The 24,742-nt window shown below is 36.6% G+C and overlaps 1 protein-coding gene across 1 annotated transcript in view; it reads left to right on the top strand.

Annotated features, from left to right (window-relative positions):
• ZNF280D (zinc finger protein 280D) overlaps positions 1-17,409 on the top strand; it is a 48,848-nt gene extending 31,439 nt beyond the window's left edge. Inside the window, exon 16 of the mRNA XM_086471375.1 lies at positions 15,662-17,409. Within this exon, the coding sequence (XP_086327501.1) occupies positions 15,662-16,298 (637 nt within the window). The 3' untranslated portion in view covers positions 16,299-17,409. The remainder of the gene's footprint in view (positions 1-15,661) is intronic.
• Positions 17,410-24,742: the final 7,333 nt, after the last annotated feature.

The following is a 24,742-nucleotide window of genomic DNA, read 5'->3' as shown; positions in this document are numbered from 1 at the left end:
TAGTATGTGATACAGTTGAATAAAACTGGTGGTCTGATGGGATGGCTAATAGACATTATTGAAAACAATTGAAGTTATTTTGGCAGGAATGAACAGGGGAAGGAAGCTAATTTGGGAAAGCATTCCAAAAAGCCTTTAAAAAATGAAGTTTCTGACTTTGGAGTACATAATATTGAAATTGGACAAAACACTGGAAAGAGTCATCCAGGAGGGTGAGCTATATTCCCTTCATTAATCCAGGGTGGCACATGTCCTTTTGCAGTTTAGATTTCAGTGAAACTCAGACAATGGAAAAATAAAGTATTAAGCTTTGATAGCTGTGAAAACCTAAGCTTTTCCACTTGGAGCTGGCATTAGGTGTTGGAAATTAATACTTGTTGACCTGTATGTAAGGAAAGGTTATAGATGTACTGGACGGTGGGGAAAGCGGTACAGATGTGGCAGGCTGTTGTCAGTACTGCCCAAGGATCTTGCCGTCTTGAGTGTATTACAGAGATGTCATATGAAAATATTTAAGAATGTTGGATATACAAAGTATGTATTACTTGGAAATTTGGGTGCTGAAAAGATTTGAAGTGGAGGCAAGAATATGTACAGGTTTGTTTCTGCAAGCTGTTAGATTAGGACAGATGCAGATAGCTGTCATTTTTGAGAGCTCTGATTTTGGCATAAGATTAGTTACTGGTACAACATGAGGTGATCTAACCTGTGATGGTGCTTTTTGAAACTGTCGTGCTCATGGACTTCATCAATTTCAGTAAATCTTGTCCTGTTCTGTATACTAATTCTCTGATACTTTGGACAAGAATGTATCATTGCTAAACCTAAGAGCATGAGTATACCTGTGTAGCAGATTTTATTATTTTTTTAAATTCATTATTTGCAGTACAGAGTACACACAAAAAGGTTCATCTTTTTGCGGGATGGTTCTTCATGGTACTCTGGTTTGTTTTGGAAGAAGAGGAACTTGCAGACAATATTCATAACTCTTGCTGTGTAGTTTCTCAGTGATCTATGAATGTTTCTTCCCATTCTTTGGACTATAATTCAATGAAGTATGACTTATTTATGGGGCTCTTGGAAATCACTTCATCATCATAAACACTGACTCACAGTTACAATCTTGAACGCTTTTGGATCTTCTCTTGCATCTCTCAGATGGTATCTTTTGGTATCTTATTATATATCAGACTGTATGTGTTGTAAAACTCATCTTTGTTGCTAATGACCAGACATGTTCCATGAGCTCTGTGTAGTGTTGATCAGACCTGTCTTTGGACCAGAATTCTGCCATTAGTAATACAGATAACTTCGTTGGAGATGTTCCAGGAGGAATTAATTTTTAAGTTGTTACTTTACATAAAGTTGCCTTGTTTGTGTAGTGATCCACCTTGTGCTGAAGGAATAAGGCTTAGTAACTATGCCAGTACTCTTCTAATGCTCAACTCTCTGCTTTGCGCAACAATTAACATATTTTTAAATGAACTGACAGCAGACATTTTTGTTGCAGGGGAGTTGAAAGTGAGCAGGTATCCTATACTGCCTTGGCTCACTGATACATCATTGTGGACCAGAAAATTGAACCCAGTCCAGCTTGGGATTATTTTGGTATGTAAGCAAACAAGGATCTGACCAGACCTTTTCCTTTTTCTTCATGCATTGAAGCTGTGGTATTCTCTTCTTGCATCTTTTAGGCAGCAGGTCTGGTCTTTTCTCCCAGTATTGTAGCCTGGCAAAGGCCGTTCTGTGGTAATGTTCTCTGCTTTGAAGCTTTTCGGGGGCTATACTCCTTTGAAGAAAGGCTTACCAGGAGTTTCACTTACGTGATGCAGTGTTTCTTTGCTGCTCATTTTTGCAGTGTTTCTTTGCTGCTCAAGTCTATCAGTATCATCCCAAGCTCTAGCTTGTGGAAATGGTGACATATATGTGTTGACATCAAAGCCCATTTTGTTCTGAACTTGATCCTAGCTTCTGAAACTAAAGGGCTTTGTCATTCTCTTTTGGTGTTCCCTAAACCGTACAAGTCCTGATCTATTTAATAGTCAAGTAAGTTGCGTTTTTGTTTGCCAATGACTTTACAGTATGTAGTGGCAAAATATGCTTTGAATTACTCCTGTTGCATGTAACTGCATAAACTGAATCTTGGCCGAAGGAATTTATTAGCTGCTTTGCTCTGGTAGCTAAGCTTCTTTTTGCTCTTAAATACTGAGTGGAAAGCATGGGATGGAAGCAGATACATTTACTGAGCCTTGATTCTGAGGGTGGAGCAGCTACAGTTCATTCAAACCTTGTTCTTTTGGTATCATCTCTCATCTTCAAGGATGCTCTACCTCAAGCTGCTGAGACATCTGCTGCTTTTGATTTCACTGCTTCTGACTTCATCTTTAGTTCTAGATTATCTACGGCAAATTTATCCGTCAACAGGTTGTCTGGGTATATGATGAGCTTTCCTTTTGTCATGATGAGCATCTAATGTTCCTCCAAACTCAGCCTCCTGCTTACAGTGGATATGTGTCTTGGTTGAATCTCTCATTTACTGTCTTCCAAGCAACCTAATAGATCGAGCTAATCTTACTCTGAGATCAGTCACTCCTAGTTATAAGAGATTATTTTTGATGGATGCAAGCTGTTCTTGATTTGCAGCACTTTCTTTTTCTGCATAATCAAATTCTCTGAGATTAATCCATTTTTACCAGTATTTTTGTCCTCTTCACTTTTAGTATTCCAACAGTGACAGTTTTGGTGATAGTGAGCTTCTGCAACCACTGTGGTATTGTTAATAATGGCAAGGACCCTATCATCCATTGTCTCTCATGCATATTTTGTGATTGAGCATCTGCACACTTAGTATTCTAAAGTCTTGTTGTTCTTTTTGCTACTTATTTTTTTTCTTCTGACAGAAGCTATGTTCCATCTTGAATGCTGCTGTTCAACTTCAGGCATCAGTTACCTACCACAGGTTTTTCTTGCAGGACTTCTATTTTGACGCAGCAGCGTTCAAAAAAGCACAGTGGGTTTGTGTTTTCATTGTGAACATGCTGTTGCATTTCAGAGGAAGTTGAATCTGCAATATTTCACTTTCATTCAGGTTTCCGGCAACAACAAAACTGGAATATGATTGCAGATTTTCATGGCTTTCAGAAATGTTCTCTAAGAATTTCCCAGAAAGTACGCTAGATTGACGCTTCGATATGAAGTTATGTGAATTATTCCTCTTTTGAATGCTCATTTAGAATATTACCATTTGGTTCTTTTACAGCTTTACTGCCGAAATTTTTTAAATTTCAGACTTGCAGTTAAAACGCTTGTAAGCTACATACAGAATTGCTAGCTTTCGTAAATAGTTCACGAAGAAACAGTTGGCATTGTGGAATCCTGATTCCGTTTGTGTGAGGATCTCAGAAAAGTTACTCATGTGGAAAGCTTGTACTAAACCATACAAGTAGACCTGCCCAATGCAATATTAAATATCCCTGATGGTCCCAACAACTACAAAGTCACATGAATAATGCAACATTTTGGACCACATCTGCAAGGACAGAGCATGAATATGTGTGGTATAACCAGTTTAGATTATGGTCAAAGAATTAAGATTTTGTTTGTATGTACTTTAACCTGTCTCTCTTTTGTTATTTTTAGGATGTTGAATGTCACTGCATTATGGGCTCTTAAAAGACATGTACTTGCAGAGCAACCTTGCTTGATTAGCAAATTCTGTATTACCTTTGTTTTGAAAGTCTTTCTGAGAAGAAACTAAATGTTTGTTTCTGTTACTCTGTTAAATGTTTGAAACTGCAGGTTTGTGCGTAATAATGCTTCACTACTCATTATAATATTAGTAAGTTATTATGTAGCTGTCTTCATTGCTAACCCCATTTTACAGGTGAGAAACTGGAGACAGTGTCAAGTAACATGAGTGCCACCATCTTTCCTTTCCCATTCAGTCGTTAACAGTGTAAAACACCATAGCATAGAAGCAGCTTTTTCTTTTTTCTGTGCATTCACATGTACCTTCCCAGTAAGTGCTCATACAGTCAGATATTTCGGGGAGAATTGTGCTTATGAATCATTGGCTCTACTTAGAATTATATCTTTCAAAATGGGGAATTTCTGCTAAAAGCTGGAGTTCTTAAAAAAAAAAAAAAAAAAAAATCCCACACAAACCAACAAAACCCACAGACCTTTCTATTCTTTTGGTTGAAAAATGGATTTATATTTATAATGCTGGGTATGGTCCAGTTGAGTGGCTGGAAGGTACCTTGAGCCACGTAAATAACAAAGTTGTTTACTAGAAATTCTTGAAGCTACAGTTGTCCTAGAAGAGGTTACTTTTAGTTAGGGGTGGACAAAAAAAGGAAGTTTGGCAAAAGATTCCAACTGAGTTTCAGTACTGCTTACCCAAAGAAGCTGTGGGAGTAACTCTTTGGTTGTAAGAAAACATGACAGATCGCTGGGAAGACAGTTGCTATGACTTAAACTCTGTGTGTGTGTGCAAATGTACATAATTTTATTATGTGAGAGCAATGAGACTGTGTATGAATTTCAGAAATGAGTGTACTCCTGTCTGTGCTTGGACTGTGCGTTTTAGAGTCTACTTGGTTGACTGACTCCAGATTTCTTCCATTAGTCCTGGGTGACTCCTCATGTATCAAATAAAGTTTCAGATCAGCCCAAATTTAGACTTCAAGGTGTCTAAATTAAGTCCTTAGTTACCTGTCTTTTATTCCAAGTCTCTTCAGTTTTATGGCCAGTCCATTCTATTGAGTACTTCAATCAAGCTGAAATTTTGTGCTTAGCTGCTAGATTTTGGGGGCATTTTAAAGGGATTGACAGTTAAGGGGCGTTTTTTTCATTGTTCTTAACTAGAATTTTATTTTTGTGTAGAATAATCAATTTTTAGAGAGTTCTAGGGAGGTTTCAAAATTGCAGACTATCAGGCTGTACTTGCCAGAGTTGGTCATGATCTTTGTTTTACTTTCAAAATGTTCTTTCCAGAAGCAGTGTAGCTCCACAGATGTAAAAAGTACATTACTGTTGTTGCTGTTGGAGAAATATGGGATTTAAGATTTCTGATATTGTAAAAGCGTTGGGAACATCACATGGTGATAGTTTTCTCTGGTTTACTATCCATTTATGAAACTTCTGCTAATTACAAATTAGAAGGAAGTACTTTCTAAAACAGACTCACACACTGGCAGGGGTTGGAAGGGACCTCTGGAGATCACCTAGTCCAACCCCCTGCTACAGCAGGGTCACCTACAGCAGGTCACGCAGGATTGCATCCAGGCAGGTTTTGAGTATCTCTAGGACGGAGACCCCACAGCCTCCCTGGGCAGCCTGTTCCAGGGCTTTGTCACCCTCGAAGTACAGAAGTTTTTCCTCTTGTTCAGGTGGAACTTCCTGTGCCCCAGTTTGGGCCCGTTGCCCCTTGTCCTGTCACTGGGCACCACTGAGAAGAGCCTGGCCCCATCCTCTTGACACCCCTTCTTTAGATATTTATAAGTGTTGATAAGGTCCCCTCTCAGTCTTCTCCAGGCTAAGGAGACCCAGATATCTCAGCCTTTCCTCATAAGAGAGATGCTCCAGCCCCCTCATCATCTTCATAGCCCTCTGCTGGACTCTCTCCAGTAGTTCCCTGTCCCTCTTGAACTGGGAAGCCCGGAACTGGACACAGTACCCCAGATGTGGCCTCACCAGGGCAGAGCAGAGGGGGAGGAGAACCTCCCTCGACCGGCTGGCCACACTCTTCTTAATGCACCCCAGGATGCCATTGGCCTTCTTGGCCATGAGGGCACATTGCTGGCTCGTGGTCAATTTGCTGTCCACCAGGACTCCCAGGTCCTTCTCCGCAGAGCTGCTCTCCAGCAGGTCGACCCCCAGCCTGTACTGGTGTGTGGGGTTATTCCTCCCTCAGTGCAGGACCCTACACTTGCCCCTGTTGAACCTCATCAGGTTCTGCTCCACTCAACTCTCTGGCCTGTCCAGATCTCACTGAATGGCAGCACAGCCCTCTGCTGTATCAGCTGCTCCTCCCTTTCCTATTGCTAAACAGAATTAAAGTTGAGAATATACGTCAGGAATCCAACATAAACCATATTAACAAAGATGTGGTTATTCCAAAATGTTATAAACCCTGTTCAATTCCAAAACAGCATAAACTAGCCAGTTTTAATCTGTTTTATAAGCTATAAAACATGGCCACAGAAATCTATGAGAATTTGATCACATAAAGTATTGTTTATAGTGTATTTAAAACAATCTATACTTACTGGGTCCAACTCGTACCCATTTACTGTGGTGGCAAAACTTAACATTTATTCAGACGAAGAACAGTATGTTTTGCCCTTTGATATACAGTATCTGATTTGTTTGTGTCTAAATTGTTCTGCTCTTTCAAGAGTGACTGCTTTTAGACAAATTATTATTTCCAACATGTTTGTTTAAGCTCTTGGATAGAAATCATTGAAGCAGTGAAGCTAAGCTAAATACTTGGTGTTGCATAATCTTTTACTGGTGTTGCTCCTCCTGATTAAATACTTCAGAGTATTTTGAGTCCCTGACCCAAAAAAATGTGTTGTCATTTGATTTACCCTGATTCTTACTGTTAATTAGATGAGCGTTGCTACAGTGCTATTATAGCAATGTTATTTTAAAACAATCCTTTTTTTGTCATTATTTTAGCTGCTAGAACATCAGTGTTAGAAGGTGTTTATGGTATGATGGAAGTATGTGCTAAAATTCTTTAAAAAGTCTGGGGTTTGCACTCCTTTCTGGATTAAACTAGGAAAATACATGTGGTAGATATCCATCTAATATTGGTATACGTTTTTCATAAAATTTAAGTTGGTAGAGCTGTTCTTTCTGTCTAGTATTTCATAAGTTGTAGACAACCATTAAGACTCACTGCGGTCTTGAATCATTTAATTTATGATTAATAATGTTAATAACATTAATAACATTATTTAATAACATTAATAACATTATTTAAATATAACAGAAGCAGCACCGTACTTCAGATTAAATTTGCCTTTAATGCAGCATCAACAAAGAAGATACAAGCATAAGCACTTTGAGGGGTTTGTTCAGTTTTTTCTTTTTTTATAGGAAACTTTTGAAAGTTTAGATTTTATGTTGGAACTGATGACTCAAGATTTTGTAGGAGACATACTTCCTACTATCTTTGCGATAGCGTTTTCTTTTATAAACACAGAAAATCAATTTTAGTGATGTTGTGATAAGCTGTTTAATTAATGTGGTTTTAAAAGTCAATAAATTTAAATAATTTATAGCCCATCTAATGTATGGACTGAGCCTGTGAAAGTATTTTGAGGGAAGTGTCTCCTCCAAACAGTAGTTGGAGGTCAGCTGCGATGTTTCACAGTTGCCCTAAAGTAGAGTACAGCTGTGTTCTGGGTATCTGGGTTATGGCAGACAATTAAAAGAAAACTGAGCTTGTTTGGCAGAATGTTTTTGTTGGGTTGTAATGTAGCTGTATGCACTTCATTGAGCATTTCAGGTCCTTCTTCAGTCGTGGTTTAAAAGGCCTTTATGGTGGGGAGATTATTCCTCATGTAGAATTGCAGTAAGCACTGGAATAAAAGTATTGCTAACCATCTTAAGACTGTTGATTCCTGGTTTTCGTAAGGTGATAACTGGCACAGGTTATATGAAACAAGTTTATCTTACAGTCTTTTTATACCAAATAAAACACTTTAAAATTCTGAAATGCTCTTCTGGAACTCTGAAGTACATTTAAGCTCAAATTAAGTATCAACTTTAAAATTGATTTCAAATTACCAAGTTGCTTTCGTACTGTAAATATCTTAATCCTTGTCTCTATTTTAACCATATAATATTCTAAAACATTGAATCTTAATTCGTTATCCACTAGGTTAAAGACTGAAATCTCCATTAGAGAGAGAGAACCTAAGTTAGAGGTAATGTCTTTTCTTTTCTCCACACAGTCTTAACAATATCTCTGAACTTCATTAACTAGTTTGAAGATGCAAGACAATTCTTTTTTTAACTATATGTATGCTACCGGGTCATGGTGTTCAGAAGATACGCGTAGTGCAAAAATTTAGCTTTCTGTGATTTGCTACAGAAAGATATGGCAGTGTTGGAGGGACACCTTTAGTCTGTCTGCCACACCCAAAGATTTCCAGTTTGCAGTCAGTCCGTTTGGGTTGATTTGTTTGCCAGGCTCCAATGAAGGAATAGTTTAGTTGTCTTGTGTATCCTCATCTGCAGGGAACCTGGAAATTGAGCTGAAATATCGCCTGAGGTTTGGGTAAATATTGACTCTGAACTGTAGCTTTTTGAGTTGTTTTTTTTAATTTGTACTTCTCTAAGGAGGAAAATCTTTGGAAATGCCTCTTCAGAACTGAATTATTTTTTTTTCTAGGTATGTGTACAAATTTTCACCTGCTTTCTGCATATCGAGAGGCTAAATGGTCTTGTAGTACCTCTTCCTGGTTTTCTGCGGGTTTTTTTGGTGATTGGGGTTTTGTGGGTTTTTGTTTTTCCAAAAATACTGTCTTTCAGTTCTGGTTTTACAGAATTTTTTGCTGTAAGAAGTTGTCTTTTTGTTGCCTTTCAAAACCAGCAATCTCTTACAGAAATCCCAGCTGGTAAGAGAGTGGGAGAAGTCCTCAGACGTAGTAAAGATTTTTCTTGTAGCACTGCTTGCCTGCTTTCCAGAATGCAAAGGGGTTAGTGAAGTTTTCTAACAGAACCAATGATTTTGTAGAAATGTGAGAAGAGTATTCATCTTCATTCAGCAGTATTAAGCAAGATTCTCAGATATACACAGTAACACGTTTCCATAGACTCCATTACCATTTCAGGTGTGTTTTAGTTTTTCTTTTTTTATCCCATGTTGTGTTTCAGCATTATAGAAAATGTCAAATTGTCATTTTTTTGCTCCACAAAATTGTGTTCCCTGATACTGGCTTTCATTTAAAAATAAAACATGCAACATCAACCCACAACCAAAAAAAAGGCAAAACAAAAAAAAACCCCACAACCCCCCTCACACTCTAGCCCTTACGGTCAGAAAAGATGAAGAACACAGACAGAACGAGCCACCTCCGAACCAAGACCGTTCGGAACAGTGAGCTGCCCTTCCATGTGGTCTGGGCTATGTGGAACTCTGATGGGTTTTGCCAAGGTGCCAGGGAATGCCTTTTGTTTCTCTGCAGCCAGCCACTTGACGTGCAGGCTGTTTGTGGAAATACGCAGCAGAAGGTCAAAAGACAGACCCCTGAAAATCTAAATCGGTGAATTGGGTTGTTTGAAAACATAGCATTTAAAATTCAGAGAGATAAGTCAAGAAATCTGCCTGTCCTGGAGGTTCTTACAGGGTAACGTGGTCAGCCAGGGCAGAGGAGGATGGTGGACAGGAAAGGAAGTTCTGTGGTAGGAGGCAGAGTGCAGTAATTTTAAGTTGGAAACTGTCTCTTGGCATGGGTCATCTGCGTATAACGTAGGTGTGTAACAGAAATGTAACAAAGTATGACAGAAGCATAGCAATGGGTATTTTAGTAAATAGAATAAGCTTCACTACCATACAGTTTTAAAATATTTGCTCTAGAATTTGCCCACATTGAAACAAAATGTACCACCTCTGAGGGGGAAAAAAAATACTGTGCTAAAAGTATGTAACATTGTTTACACAGTCTTAAATACTTAAGAGGCTGTGGTACAAATAATCGTTTAAGATGTTATTAGTCTTTATGTACAGTGATCTTTTCTATTTTAAAATCAAAATTAACTTATAGTTGTATTTAGACAAAGTTTGATTTCTTAATTTTGTCACTTAGACACAATTTCCTAGATAAGACTATATGGGCAGGATGCCCTGTAGCAGAGGAGGTGCTTTTAGAAGACTGCTGCGGCTGTTTCCAGATGGCTGGTTTCAGTTACTTGCTTTTCTACTATTCTAAAAAATGAGGGGAGGGCTGTTCATTTTCTTTAGAGTTAAAAAGTTGTTTCATTGGGTAAGTTTTAATAAAGCCTCAAAAGTTTCTTAAGTGACAAGCATTTTGTTAAAGTCTTCCTTAATGTTATAGCAGCTGTAGGGCTAATACACTGTGTAATGCTTAAAAAATATACTAACCTCAACTCTCTCGCATTTCCTTTGCTTTTTTTTTTGCTAGCTTTATAGTTTTGCTTTCTTTTTGTTAGGGGTTTTGTTTTGTTTTGTTTTCTTTTTAACTTGGAAGACTATTTGCAAACGTCTGTACTAAGATCCATGCTCAGTCTCTGCTACATAGCAGATTTATGGGAATGTCAGTGTGATCTTTGTACAACTTTATATTGTAATCAGTTGCTCGTGAATGTAAAATAAAAGAAATATCATTAATTATTGCAGAAAATTTCAGGACCTAGTTTATCTGAAGGAAAAACAGAAACACCAGCTTTTGAAAGGTAAATACAATGATCAGCTGCATCTTTAAATCAGGTACCCAACATGTGCTGTGTTATTTCTCAGGTAATTGAGCAAAAGTATTTATATTAGTATTTTCATAATATGTTTTCTATGATAGAAGATTTTGAATGATGATTGTAATTTATTTACTCAAGACATGTAGAATTTAGGTTCCACGTGTCAAAACACATTCTTAGTAGTGCTCAAACTGCAAATTAGTCAAGATTCATAAGACATTAAATAAATTGTACAGACTGTTAAAAGAAGCATTTTTTTATAATACTGCATGTGAGTTAACGGTATTACTGGGGCAATTGGGAAACAATTTTAAATACAGTATAAAATGTTAATTCTTGGATATTCATTTAGGTTTTTAAAAAACCTGTGTCATTTGTTGAAGGCATACTCAACCAAATTCTTAGCAGAGCAAGTATGTGAAATGGTTGGGTAACTAACAATTATAGCTCTACACTTAAAAAATAGGCAAAATTGTGGATTTTTTTATGTCAGTCTGGGGAAATAATTGAGATCTTATACATTTCTTTTGGCACATATTTTGGCCAGACTTATACTTCGTTTAATTCATCTAAATTATTACTCCCACAGCCTGAAATATCTTACTCCAGTTAGTGGTCTTTCACAATTGTTGGTGCAAATTTAACCTTTAAAAGCTTAGTCAAACAAAAATCATAGGTTTTGTTACATAGGCATTTATAGTGTCTTTAAAAAAAAAAAAGTAAACTTCTTTCAGAGTCTCTCTGAGTCTGTAGGTTACTTTTCTTCTTAGAAAATGTTCTGCTTTGTCTGTCTTCTAGTCATATGCCAAATAATTGAAATTTTACTTTCACTTAAAATGCCTGCTTAAGAATTGATACTAAATGGTTCAGGTATTAGAAGTTAGCCCTGTCTTTAAGCTACAGATTAGTAAACAGTCACTATAATTCTAATTTAATAAGAGGTACTACTTTCTCCTAGCCCTGTGTTTAAGTAGACAAAAATAATTTTAATATATAAGTCAGTTCTGTGTTTTCTGTTAGAACTTTGATAATACTTTATGGGCTTTAAGACAGACATCGGGAGTATTGTAGCTCTAGCCCAGAGATTCTCAGTCCTCAAACACTTTCTCTGTTACTAAGCCAGGGTAGTTATGTTGATATTAGCAAGTAAGTAGTGCTGCAGGAGCAGATCAGTAGATGAAAGCCGTTGGTTTGGAGAATCCTGCATCTTCACTGCACTGTGGTTCTGAGGCTTTACTTTAGACCAAATTTGTGTTCCCTGGACAGAATGCTCATACTGAGCACATGTTCAGAGCCGTGTGGAAAATCCGTTGTTGTTCTGGACTCTTGAGGACTCAGCTCTGTTAGAAGTTGAAGCACTTGTGGATCAGAGCTTCCAGGACATTTTCCTCAGGACTGTGGAGCAATGCAAACCAAATCAGTATGTGGGAACAATCAAAGAATGTGCCTCAAAACTAGTGTTGTTTCCCACTAAGCTGTTAAAATAAATGCAGCTGTAATACAAGTTTTGTTACCTGGAAATACTTTTCCACACGCTGAAGGTGTGTTTGCACATACTTTGCAACTATTCTGTATGCAGATGTGCAGATGTCACTTGTTTATAGTTCTGTTCTGAAGTTATATGATTTTTTTCTTGCTCGACGGAGAATTTTTCCTGGAATGATTTTTGAAATCTTAATATAAAATACCAATATAAAATAATAAAATACTCCAAACAAATTTAAGTGACTAGGCATAGCAAAGAGCAGCAAAAAGCTTGAGCTAGCAGGATTTTAAAATGACAAATATTCAGAGCCTAGCTTCCTTCAGCCTCACTTGGCACCCAAATCTTTTGTTTTCTATACAGTGAGAAAAAGAAAAAAAAAATCCCTTTAATTTCTAGGCATCTGTAGATTGGAGTGGGTGTATGTTTGCACCTGATGGACTCATCTCTTGGATTCAAAATTATGTCTAATGCGCCTCCTTCGAGGTAGTCTTATTCTAAAACCTGATTTCATATAGATGAAGTGACAGCTGGTTCATTAGTATAGTCTGGCCATGGTTTATATCATGCTTTAGAAAATGTGTTCATTATTTTCGTTAAACAAGTCAGATTTTACATTCTAACTGTTCACTGAAATTCTCCTTTCTATGTAATACAGTTATCATTCTCACGTTTTTGAGTCTTTTTGATGTCTGAATTTTAGTTTTCTTACACTGTAGCCAGTATTGATTGCACATAGAGCAGTAAGAGTACGTTTCATTCCTAATGGGAGGAAGGCTGTTCTTTTTCAGCTCCTGACTTTCTATTAGAAATGATTTCTTGAAGTCCTGTATGATTTTTCTTTTTATTGCAGGATTTTAGTGTGTCACAGTTGCTAGATTTTGCTTATTCATCTGCAGTTCTCAGCAGGAGTAAATTAATTAATTGGAGAACTGTTCTAACTAATGAACTTACTGTTGTGCTTAGTGATCTAAAAGATCACTGTTCTTTGGATAATTGTTTTTGTGATGGTGACTTGTACAAAAACTTGTTAAATTTTATTTTTATACTGTTTTATTGGTATAAATGGCTCATGGGAAGGTATGCTGATGAGAGACAGCATTTTTCTGCATGAGAAATGAGGGGTTTGGGTTTTTTTTTTTTCTTCGTCCCTGCTTCCTTTCCCTTCCTTCCTGCGTTTTGCCAAAAATGAGTCAGAATGAGAGGCTGGGTTTGGATGAAGCTGGGATTTTGGTTACTAGAAGGTGAGGGGAGATTGTTGTGTTCCTTTTACAAGTTAAGGGCAAATTTGTCCTTTGAAGAGTTTCTTCACAGTGAATCTTGTGTGTGTGCATACATGTAATCCATCTGGGACTTCCAGTGCGGAAACGCTGCTCTGTGTGTGCTAATGAGGCATTAGTAACCCTTTTATTTGAACTCCTTTTATTTTTTTATGTATACCTGTTCAAAACTTCCCACATAAAGCATAATACTGTGCTTGTTAGCTTTGCAGCTACACCTTGCCCTCAGGCTGCTTGTTGGAAAGTAGTAGCTAAAGGTCATGTGTATATACACTGTTTCATAAAGAGTAGACTGGATTTTCCTGTGAAAACAATTCCAAATATTTACTAGTATTTACATGGCTCTCTCTAGCTTAAATGTTTCTCTGGAATTACATGAGGTAATTGGGAACAGTTATGGCAAAACCATTTATTTCAGACAGGTCGTTCTGAATGCTGGTTTTTGTGCTGGAACTTAGTGTTGAGGTTTCCCTCATATTACCCTTTCTCCCCTTTTTTCTAGAAGTTTGAGTGAAAGGAGAAGAACTTGGATAGAAAATTTGCTTGTGTGTTTGAGACTGTCACTTGCTGGTTTAGATAGTCCAATAAATGAAAACAAAAAACCTTTCTGTGTGACACGAGTAGCAAATACAGGTTGTAATTTGGTAAAGAGGCTTGCCTGTTTCTTAATTCCTTATTATGAATGAAAAATCAGTGTAACAGGATGAAAAGATTCTTATGACTGTCTCAGTGACTGGTGAGATTTTACTATTCAAGGATGTCTCAGCAGTCTCTTATCCCTGCTGAAAATGTTCCTCTGAATTAAATTTGAAGTAGGAAATGGAATATTCTTGGATTCGTTTATTTAAGTGAAAGTAAAACTTGAAAACACGTTTCTGAATGTTTGTAGTATATAGCACCTCTTCCAGAATAACCATTTTCTGTAAATTCAATATAATTTAGCATATAGGCAAATCCCATTAATTGTTTTAAATTCCTGCATCAGTAGAACAACATGTCTAGACTTTCAGCTTGAAAATATATCATAAAAACATAGTAGCAGGAAATTGGTTATTCCTTTTAAGGGTCCTGGAACTGTCTGTTGCTTAGGTAATGTTAAAAGTGGTTTTAGCCAAAAATTATGTCAAACCATTTCTTAAACTATTTGAAGAAATAAAGTACAAATGCATTTTGATTAATGAGATATTTGGTGATATTCTCTCTCTCTCGCATCTTTTGTCTGCATATCACCGTTCAGAGGCTATTTTCAATTCACGTTTTAAATTTTAAAAGTTAATTTGATAGACTTTGCTCCGAATTTCACTATCTGTATAGAATTTATATCTGAAATCAGACCAACTGTTGTTCTTTCATCTCCCCCCCCCCCTTTCCTTTTTCTGTCACCATCATCATTGTAGGTAATTTGAGCTACTTCTCATTCTGAAAAATTTTGAGTGGGTTAGAAATTATATTAAACTTTTATCAAATTTACATCCTTACAGCAAAAATTGAGCTCCATCGTTGAAAGGATGGGAGAAGCTGGTGTTCCTGTAACAAGTGAAGAGAAATATTAGAAACTAGTATTTAGGATTTTGACTGTTGGAATATGAACACATGAGCGAACTGCACATAGCAATATAACCAGACAGTTTTGTGGTTTTGTGGGCACAGACGGCATTTGAAGTGTACCGTCCGGTCTTTCTTTGGAGCATTCTGATTTTTGTTTGTTTTTTTTTTTTTCCTGGTCACCCTAAAGCACTACATGCATGTGGCTTTATTGAAATAATACAAGGTTGAAACAATCAGTGTGTCTATAAAGTCCATATGCTGTGGTTTTGATTCTATTATACAGTATATTCTTATTTCTGTGTAATTCAGTACTGATCTATATTTCCTTTCTGTAAACATACAGTTTTACTTCAAAAAGGGACTGAAAATGCTACTTCACAGATTCACTTTTTCAGTGAATCCAAATTTGTAGTTGCTTAACTAAATTTTAATTTCAAGTTAATTTAGGTTTCCAATTGTTAGCTTTTTTTACTCACTTTAATTAGTATTGCAGAGTCAATTGGTCGGTATAAAGGTACAAACTGGCTGCTTTTTTTTTTTCCACACATTATCAACAAAAGTTTTCAAGTAGTTGTATCTGCATCTGTGTTGAAGAGTCTGTGCAGGCAGAGAAACTTAACTGTATTTTGGAAAATTCATGTGTCACACAAAGGGGACAACTTAACCTTCCTTTCTGGAGATGAAATGCAAGAACTAAAGAGTACTAATTGACTGCTAAATGCAAAGCTGCGTGTGAAAATAGGTGAGAAGAATGCAGCTGTTAAATTCAGCCCATCTTGCTAGGAAAATTTGTGAGAAATAAGGAACAGGAAATCTACAATACTCCTTTCTGAGTGTTGCTTTGCAGACTACAGCCCTGTGTTGCTTTATTGTTATAAAAATAACTTGTTTTGGTTTTTTTCAGCAAACAAGAGCGTGACTCTTCAGACGAAACAAAAGAATGCAATAGAAATCAAACTAAAAAAGTTGCATCGGTCGAAAAAAATGAAGAAAGCTCGTCATTGTCAAATACAGAAAATGTCCCTAGTTTGGAACTCCCTGACAACAGCTCAAAGAATTCTTTGCATGAGAAAGGAGCATGCTGTGATTCACATAATAACAAACAATTAGTAGATGAGAAACAAAAATGTGTTTGTGATGAAAGCGGGTTGAAAACTTGCCGAAGTTCAGATGATGTTATCTTGAATGAGCAGACTAAAGTACATGGCTTGAATGAAACTACACTTTCAGCAATGAACGCAAGGGACTTAAAACTCACATTGGGTGAAGATGTTAGTTTTGAGCAGTTCTTGAGAAAAAGAGATGAACCTGAATCCGTTAGCTCAGACATTAGTGAACAAGGCAGTATTCACTTGGAGCCTTTGACTCCATCAGAGGTACTAGAGCATGAAGCTACTGAAATTCTTCAAAAAGGTAATGTTGCACCTTCATCAAAGCAAGCTGGACAGCTCTCTGAACAAACAGATGAGACTTCTAAAGAAAGCAGTCCCAACAGAATGGAAACAGCTGTAAACAAGACAGATGAAAGTGAAGCAAGCTGAAATTATGTCAATTTTATTGTTTATTATAAACAATGGTAAGAACACCATGGACCATTCCTGATGAGTGTGCTCGCTGATGCTAATTATTAAAAATTAAAAATTGGGGGGAGAGGGAGGAGAGAAAGAGACACTAAAGGGAAGTTTTGCATATGAAGAAAGCATGTATGTGTATGTACAACTGAATTAACTAGATTTGCAAAAGGTAACATGTTCAAATTTATCTTCCTGTCTCTTGAATGTGATATATCTGATTAGATTGACATTTGAAAGAAGGAATACATTCTAATTTTTATAGTTAACTAGCCCGGGATAAGGTGATTTGTTTGCCAAGAAAATATTTTTTTAAATCCTTCAGTGCGAATATCATTAAACAGTGGAATTTAGTATGAATTCACTTCTGATGCTGAAATGGAGCACACTTGTAATGATGGTTATTGGTCTGCTGATAATTTGGGTAAACATAAACCTTTGGACTTGGTGTCACATTCCTGTCTGTAAAAGCATGTAAACAGAATTATATGAATCTATGCACCTCTGTACAGGTGTAATCCTGCCAGGCTGTAAGCTTACCTTAATAAACTTTCAGTGAAAGTGGAATTATTACAATAAAAAAATATATATTTGTGGGGTTTTCAGTGTGCAGGCTGTGCAGAAATACCGAACATATTTGTATAAAGTAGAACATACTGCTGAAAGTACTGTAGCCATTAGACTTTTATCATTGTTTTAATTATTCTTAGCCGTAGACCCATAGGAACGGTCTGTAAGTCACACCAAAGTACGGTTTAATGTAAGAACTGTTTTAAACAAAAAGAAGGAAAACCCAAACTGGAAACACCAACTGGCATGCATTCTGCCATTTTGCAGCTGCTACTGGCTAACTGTTACAAAAAGGACACAAGGGCATATAAAGTAGAATTGTACAGTTCAATTTCAGGACTTTTTGTAGTCTAAATTGTGTACAGAAAGATGGCTGCTGGTTTTGGTTTGGTTTTTTGTTTTTGTTTTTTTTTTTGTCTCCTAGTTAGCAGCTAGATGTAGGAATGCATATGATTAACAATAGCTTGCTCTTACGACTTCATTGCTCCATTTGAAACATTCAGAATGTGCTTTTGACTTACAGTTTTGTTTCTAATGAATGTTAAATGTTTTGAACAGCTGTTAAAGCACTGCTGTAAATTATTACTTTTTGAGTAAATATTTGCAACAAAATTTTGTCTTTGTGCATAATTTTATGCTCAGCTTGAAACTTTGGGCATAGTCTTCCCATATTTTTTTAAAAGATTTAGTGACAGTTCCCAAAAACTCCTTCATTTTAAAATTGTGAATTTGACACTTATGTGAGACTTTTTGTTTCGTTGGTCTTTTTTTTTTTTTTTTTTTTTTTTTTTTTTTTTTTTTAGAATTAAATGAGCAAGTGCCTATGCATAAACATATTTTTGTAGCTGCGTGTTGTGGTAAGTTGTGCTAACTTTTCCAGATCATGTAGTGACATTTTTGTGGGCCATCAGTGTGCAACCTCGAGTCTACTCAGTCCTCCTACGTTAACTGGGCTCAGCTGCTAAATGAGTCTAATCAGCAACAGTATTAAAATCCAGAGACCATCCAGCTTGTTGTTGAATCCTCTAAATAAAACACGTCAATATCAAAATCTCAAAAGTTGCTTCAAACTGTAAATTAGAGTTATATGACTTAAAATTTGATTTGCCTCTTTAATTTTCACCCATGCAGGTTTAGAAGACTTTTAAAGAGAAAAGTGGAACAATTTACCTAGTCACAGCCCTTCAAGGTCTGCCACTTTAAGAACTTCAAATAACAAGACACATGAAAAAGCTGAGAGCAATAAGTTGCAGTATTCTTTTGTTCTTTAAAGATTTTAGTTAAAATGTTAACTCAAGGTATGATTAACCAGTCTGATGTCTTCATGCATGTACATGTGGAAGGTTATAAAATACATCATCACAATGAAGACAGTTTAAAGGACTTAATCAGCTATGGAGCTTGATGTGTGTTACTGAAGGAGTTCCTGAATGCATCTGTGTTTAAAACCAGAGAAAGCTCTATAGTGTTTTTAATCTGAATGATGATCTTCCATGCAAATGATGTATTTTGAATAATGCTCTGATATGTGGTGTTGGAAAAGATTAAGTTCAGCTGGAATCAGTTGTATGATACTTGCTGGTAAATTCCTCACATTTGTCTTTTATTATGCAATTATTTTTAAAAAACATTTACCATTTTAATAACTAGAATTTGGCCACATACTGTTGAGAAAAGTTGGAAAATAAAACTCAAGATTTGGCAGAAGTATATATATATTCTTAGATATTTAATATGTAAAGCATTGTTTCAAAGCATGTGGAGAGAATGCTTATTAAAAAGGTGATGATAGGTCTAAAACGCCCAAATATCTAGTAGCTCTTCCCAAGGAAGAGGTGAGAGAGAACTAGAATGTTCTAGCAAGATCATCAGATAGCTTTAAATAGGCAAGTAAGGTGTAATCAGTGGCATGGAATTTTTGTGAAGGAGCAAAGCTAAAATTCATTGCAATTTTTCCTATATGAAGTATAGGGTTTTTTACTGATAAACGCTGTAGGAGACTGCATAATTACGGAGATTAATCTCTGTCATGTTATTTGGGAGATTTCCTAGAGATACATTTGATTGGTGCTTTTGGCTGAAGTCACCCCGGAGGATCAACTTACACAGAATTCATTTTGAGTTATTTGAACGTAACTGCACATAATTTGATTTTTTTTGTTCGTTTCAGAGTCATTTAAAAGGTTTTGGGGTTTTTTCCATTCAGTTAACAGTAGCTCTTATTCTGCGCCGCCTCTCTTTTTGTACTTGGAGAGACATTTTACTTCAAGTTTTCATTGCCTTACCAAAAAATAGTAACTTAAAGTTAATTCTTGGTATCCATACTAGAATCGCCCTTTCCCCTCATCTCAAGAGCTTCACTGTGTTTGCTTGAGTAACCGTTGCAGATTGGTTTATATAATGTTTATCCTTAAGGAAATTGCATGCCATGTGTATGCTATCTTCATTATTTACCTTTAATGGAAAACTTGTCATTATTAGCTTATGCTCAGTGAGGATTCGGACACTCGGAGCTTCCTCAAGTGCAGCCAGTGTCTCAGTTTGCCTTGTGCAGTTTGGGAAAGAAACTTTGGCTTACCTTTAGCAGAATGGATGAGTAAACCCAGGGGAAAAAAGTGAGATGAAGTCATAGCACATACTGAGTTCTAAGCATTGGGTGATGTATTTTAAACAACAAACTTTTTATAACAAAACCATGCCCACTTTTCCTGGAAGTGGGGAGAGAGAGAGAAGAACCCAGGGCAAGAGGTGTTCAATCATGTTTGATTGTGGTGCTTTACTGCCAGGAGGCATTCAAAACTGAAGGTCAGGGTAAACAGCCTTGAGTAACACTTCGTATTCTGCAAAGCCTCAAATAAAGGATCTCAAAGCTCTTCTGCAGGCATTAAGCATTGTTACTTATATGCTGGCATGTAGAAAGCAGTTATTTTTTTATGCTGTAGGATATACTAATATTCCACCAAAGACTGTGGCCATAGGTTGTCACAGTAGAGTTTTGTTAGAGACTGTTTAGAAATTTTTGTGTAGGGCAAATTTTATACCCGATTGTTCTCTTTTTGTTTTCATTAGTGTTTGGTTTTTGAGGCTTGTAAGCTTATTGTCTAGTTGCATCCTGTATTTTTTTGATGTATGCTTAATATGCCTCTAATAAAAAAAAATTGGTAAGTATCTTTTATGATTACTTGAATGATTTTTGCTTTTAATAAAACCTTTACTCCAGTTTTAATGTAGTTGAAAAGGACGGTTCTTAGATGAAGCCCAGCATGTTATCTCCTTTGAACGTTACAGTTTTATGCATAATTTTGACTCTCTAATTTTTCCCCATTAATTCGATGCTAAAAGGGAAAGTATGTTGACTAGTATTTCACATTGGTTTACAGACACTATGCAGGAAGTTCTTTGCTATGTTCCTTTGAGGTTTGGATCACTGTTTTAACTCTAAAACGCTTAATTAAAATTTTATATTCAGACCTTTCATTGACCCAAAGTAACCATGTGAGGTTGATGTTTCCTGTGTTGCACCAGATTAAAAAAAAAAAAAAAAAAAAAAAGTGGAAATGTTTAGCTGTGAAACACTTCATTTTGAGGGACACTAATGTAGTTCTTATGCCTGCAAGGTGCTATAAAGCTCATGTGTTTATTGATTTAAAAATGTGCTGTTTTGTTGAGGCTTTTTACTGTTCAAACCGTTATTTCAGAGAGGCTGAGGTTTTTGTGACAACCACAAGAATAACTGTTATGTATATCTGCATTAAATTTGGGTAAATTTAGCTTTACATTAAGAAAATTAAATGCTCCAATTACATATATAGGCTGCATCAGACAATTTAAAATAAGATTAATTCCATGATCAAAAAGTGTTAGCTTGTCAGTAACTGCTTCTCCGTTCTTTAAGCATTTTTTTAAGTAGCATTGCTAAAGGAATCTCGTATGTTATGAAGTTCATGTAAATAAACTTTGTTTTTTATTTTAGTTTACTAAATTCTCAATATTAGCATTTAATTCAAAAGAGCTGTTTGCTCCAAAAATTTTGGTGAATGGGGTAGCATATGGTAGTATCTTTAAAGAGTTGTCTCATACCGATAATATGGTAGCCTTGAAAATGTCACCTTCCTATGTTTTGCTCATAAACAGTAAGAATCCTTTCAACTAAAGGAAAGTAACCTGTGGGTCTGTTTCTCAGAGCCTTTTGTGACTTTTTCATTCTGATCCTGTCAGGATATTCTAGTAACAAATTGGAAGTCCTTGCTTTCTTCTCTGTTAAGGCTGTAGAAGAAGTGGAACATGAATACTTAATAGTTTTTAAATTGTGTATGTTTTAATTGCATGGGTGTTTGCTGCCTGAAATGAGGTTTGAATTTTGTGTACCCATTTCTGAAGTTTTCAGCTGAATTCAGCTGAGATTTGTGTCTTGCCACTTAATCTTCTTGGAAAGACTTCACTTTCTCTTTGAGCTAGCAAGTTGATGGCCCATGGTATAATTTTCCCAGGATGTTTAGTGAAATGCAGCGTATTTGTTAGATAGCGTTTAAATGACTTGTTTGCCCCGTCACAATCCTTTGTATCTTGCAATGTCTCCTTCTCTTGAAGGTTGGTGTATAATCAGTTTTTAAGTTGTTGGCTGGTCATGGAAAGCAAAAGACCCTTCTACAGAGGAAAGCAAAAGTAAGTTCAGAATTTTAATCATGAATTGTGGTGTGCAACATGCAGGACAGGTTGGTTCACCTGCTTTATCTGATAAAGTGATGCTTTTTTGCTGATTCCTAAAATTGTAATTTGAGGAACTGGAGCATTTGGATATGTCCAACTTTAGTGGCTCTGAAAGATAGCAAAGAGCTGTGCATATCTGTATCAGATCAGAATTCCCAAAAGGAGCCTAAGGCGACACATTCATGCAAGGGAAGCTTTTCTTCTGTTTATGTGACTTTCCCCTCTATTTTCTTTCATGGATAACACATAGTGGATGCGCTCTTGAGACCGTAGAAAGGCCAGTTATCCTAGAGGAGACAAGAGTGCTTGCACGATCTTTCTTGGTGGAACCAGAAAGCAGCTCTTAACACGTGGCGTGGATGTTGTTTTGTATTATAGTACGATGTGCCTTAGTGTGGAACAGGGGCATTTCACTAATCTTTGTGAAATAATCAAGTTCTGTCAGTTCTTCTGAAGAGTCTCTTAACAATACTGTTTAAAACAAACATACTTAAAACTGGAGAATGTCACTTTTCGGTGACCTTTGTCTGAGATAGCAGGCTATTAAGTACCACAGCAGGAAAGTGTAAAGGCAGGCTGTGTCATCCTCTTTTTTTTTTTCTTTTTTTTTCTTTTTTTTTTTTTTTAAGGCTGATGATGACTTGGCCTTTCTTGAGGATAACCTGTGAAGTTTCTTCAACTTTGTTACAAGAGAAACTTCAATGCACAGAACTTCTACTGTTATAGACCTGCTTGGAACTTAATATTGATTCAATTTAAATTAGTAAGACAAATTTATTAAAGCAGAATATACTTTTTAATACCCCAAAACTTACTGCTATTTCAGAAAAGAAATCCATTATCTTCTGGGTCCCTCAGGAGGCTGTGTTGATGATGTAAAAGGAAATGAAAATACACCCTGTATTTAAAATACAGTAAACATACCGAAGTTTTTCCTAGCAAAAGTTACTTGTGGATGGGAATGGATAATATTCCACTCGGTCCAGAACTACTCTCCTCAGTTTTATACAGTGGAGGGAAAAGTAAAGCTTCCTCCCTTCCTTTTGCAGTTGTTTCCCTTAGCATGTTTAAAATACTAGCGAGGCTGTACTGCCAGTATCAAACCGGATGATAGATTTATATGGTCCTTAAATAACATTATCGTGAAAGATGTTTGAAAGATGAGCCTGGGAGCTAAAATTCCAGTGTTTAATGGACATTAAAAATCATGAACTGAGTCCAGCATAAAACTAAAACATACTGCAGTTAGCATTTTGGCACCATTCTTCCAGCTGATCTTTGGCTGTTCATGGTCATTTCTTTCCCCATCCTGCAGGATCTTAAAACCCTCCTAGTTTCTCCACTAGACACTCTTGTGCTCTTCACTTGTGTAGTCTGCCCTTTCTCTCAACTGGGAAATTAACATAACAGAATTCAAAATAATTATTCCCAGCTTGTACTTCGCTGCAGTTTGTTGCTTCAGTTTCACAACCGCAAGAAGGGCTATGTATCTGAAAGTTTATCTGTTACAGCCACAGATATAGTTGAGGGGAATAAAAGATGATTCCCTTCCATTTTAAACCTGCATCACAAGCACCCTTTGGACTGTCATTCTACACCACCACAAACAGTTCAGTGAATTTTGGTTTATAATCATTTCTTTTACTTAGCTGTTACAATTTTTTTAGATGAAAGTAGCTTGAGTTTTACAAGAGGAGTCCAAGTTTAGTCTTATAATTTGCTAAACAGGGGCTTGTAAGGCTCTGATTCTGTAAGAACATTTCCAGTGACTGAAGCAGCCATTTCCCCCTGTAGCTGCTAAGTCTCACTTCAACCCATTTTTGCAGATATATGCTGAGCTAAATCATGGAGATGATAAGGCTGAAAAAACACCACTGGCAGCAGCAGCAGAGAACAGCATGGCCAGTTTAGGCCATTCAGTTGCTGCTGATTGGGGAAATACAGCTTTTGGAGTAATCTGTACGGAATTATAGACAAATTCCAGCTTTGTCAGGAGGAAAGCGTTCGGTAAGAGGAATAAACACAGTAAGCCTCAGTATAGCAAACAGCTGCAAGTAATGAAGCTATTGGATCAGTTCCTGTGGAAACTGCCTATTGTGGCTGGATCTCCAGAGATGTTATTAGTTGTGTATGATTCAATTAACTGCTGCCACTGGTAAAAGTCTTTTCTGAGTATGACCTATACATCCTTCAGCGTAAAGGCTTAAAGGTTATAGTACGGCTTTTATAATTTGCATGCATTTGATGTATGTTTTTAGATGTATACAAATTCAACATTCTTGGTTCATCCAGGCAAGCACCCTATTGCAAGTATAGAAGACTAAATTTCAATATAAATCCTACACAATAACATTTGAATTTTCAAGATTTTAAAAAGTAGAAAACTACTCTGCTACCCAGGAAGACGTTCATCACTCACACTTTCATTTTTAAATGAAACATTATTCGTATGTGAAATCTTATTACTAGGTAAACCTGGGACAGAATCGAGGGACTCAAAATGAATCCCAGTACTGTGAGTAATTAGGAAGAATTCAGCCTGAAAGGAAATCTTTAGAAAAACTGAACTCAATAGAGGAGGGTACATGGTGGCAGTGTAGGAAGTCCACTTGCACTTTTGTGAGAGTTTCTTGATCACATCTCTTTTATATCATTTGTATGTTACCCTGCACAAAATAAATTGCAGGGAGCAGGGGAGGGAACTATGAAAAAAATGTTTTAAAGGTCAGTCTCTTGCTTATCCCGAATTAGAGTGGGTAAGATACATCCACCCTGAACTTGCAATCCATCCTGGATCTTCCCTGCAATAACAGACATATTCTCTTCCTTATAGGTGATGCTAAAGCTGATAGGAATTCTGCTGAACAGTCTCCAGAGAAAATACAAGACAGCAAACGAAGAGTGTCATGGGATTGTCAAGATGCCTTATTGAAATAAAAGATCAATAAGAAACAGCAGCAAATGGGAACTTTACTGTGAGTGGAATATAGAACATGTATAGGCAAAATACTTTTGCTTTTAGTCTTTTAGTTAATGAGAGTAGAGGTCTCTCTCAAGAATCATGAGATTCTCTGCAGCATCTGACCAAACTGTTATCAGTCACTTCACAGCACAGAGATTTGACCTGACTGTAA

The sequence above is a fragment of the Leptosomus discolor genome, chromosome 11 (genome assembly GCF_034619465.1).
Source record: "Leptosomus discolor isolate bLepDis1 chromosome 11, bLepDis1.hap2, whole genome shotgun sequence".
In the NCBI taxonomy this organism is placed as follows: Eukaryota; Metazoa; Chordata; class Aves; order Leptosomiformes; family Leptosomidae; genus Leptosomus; species Leptosomus discolor.
Note: the sequence above shows the minus strand (reverse complement) of the source record. Positions and strands in the feature narration are given on the sequence as shown.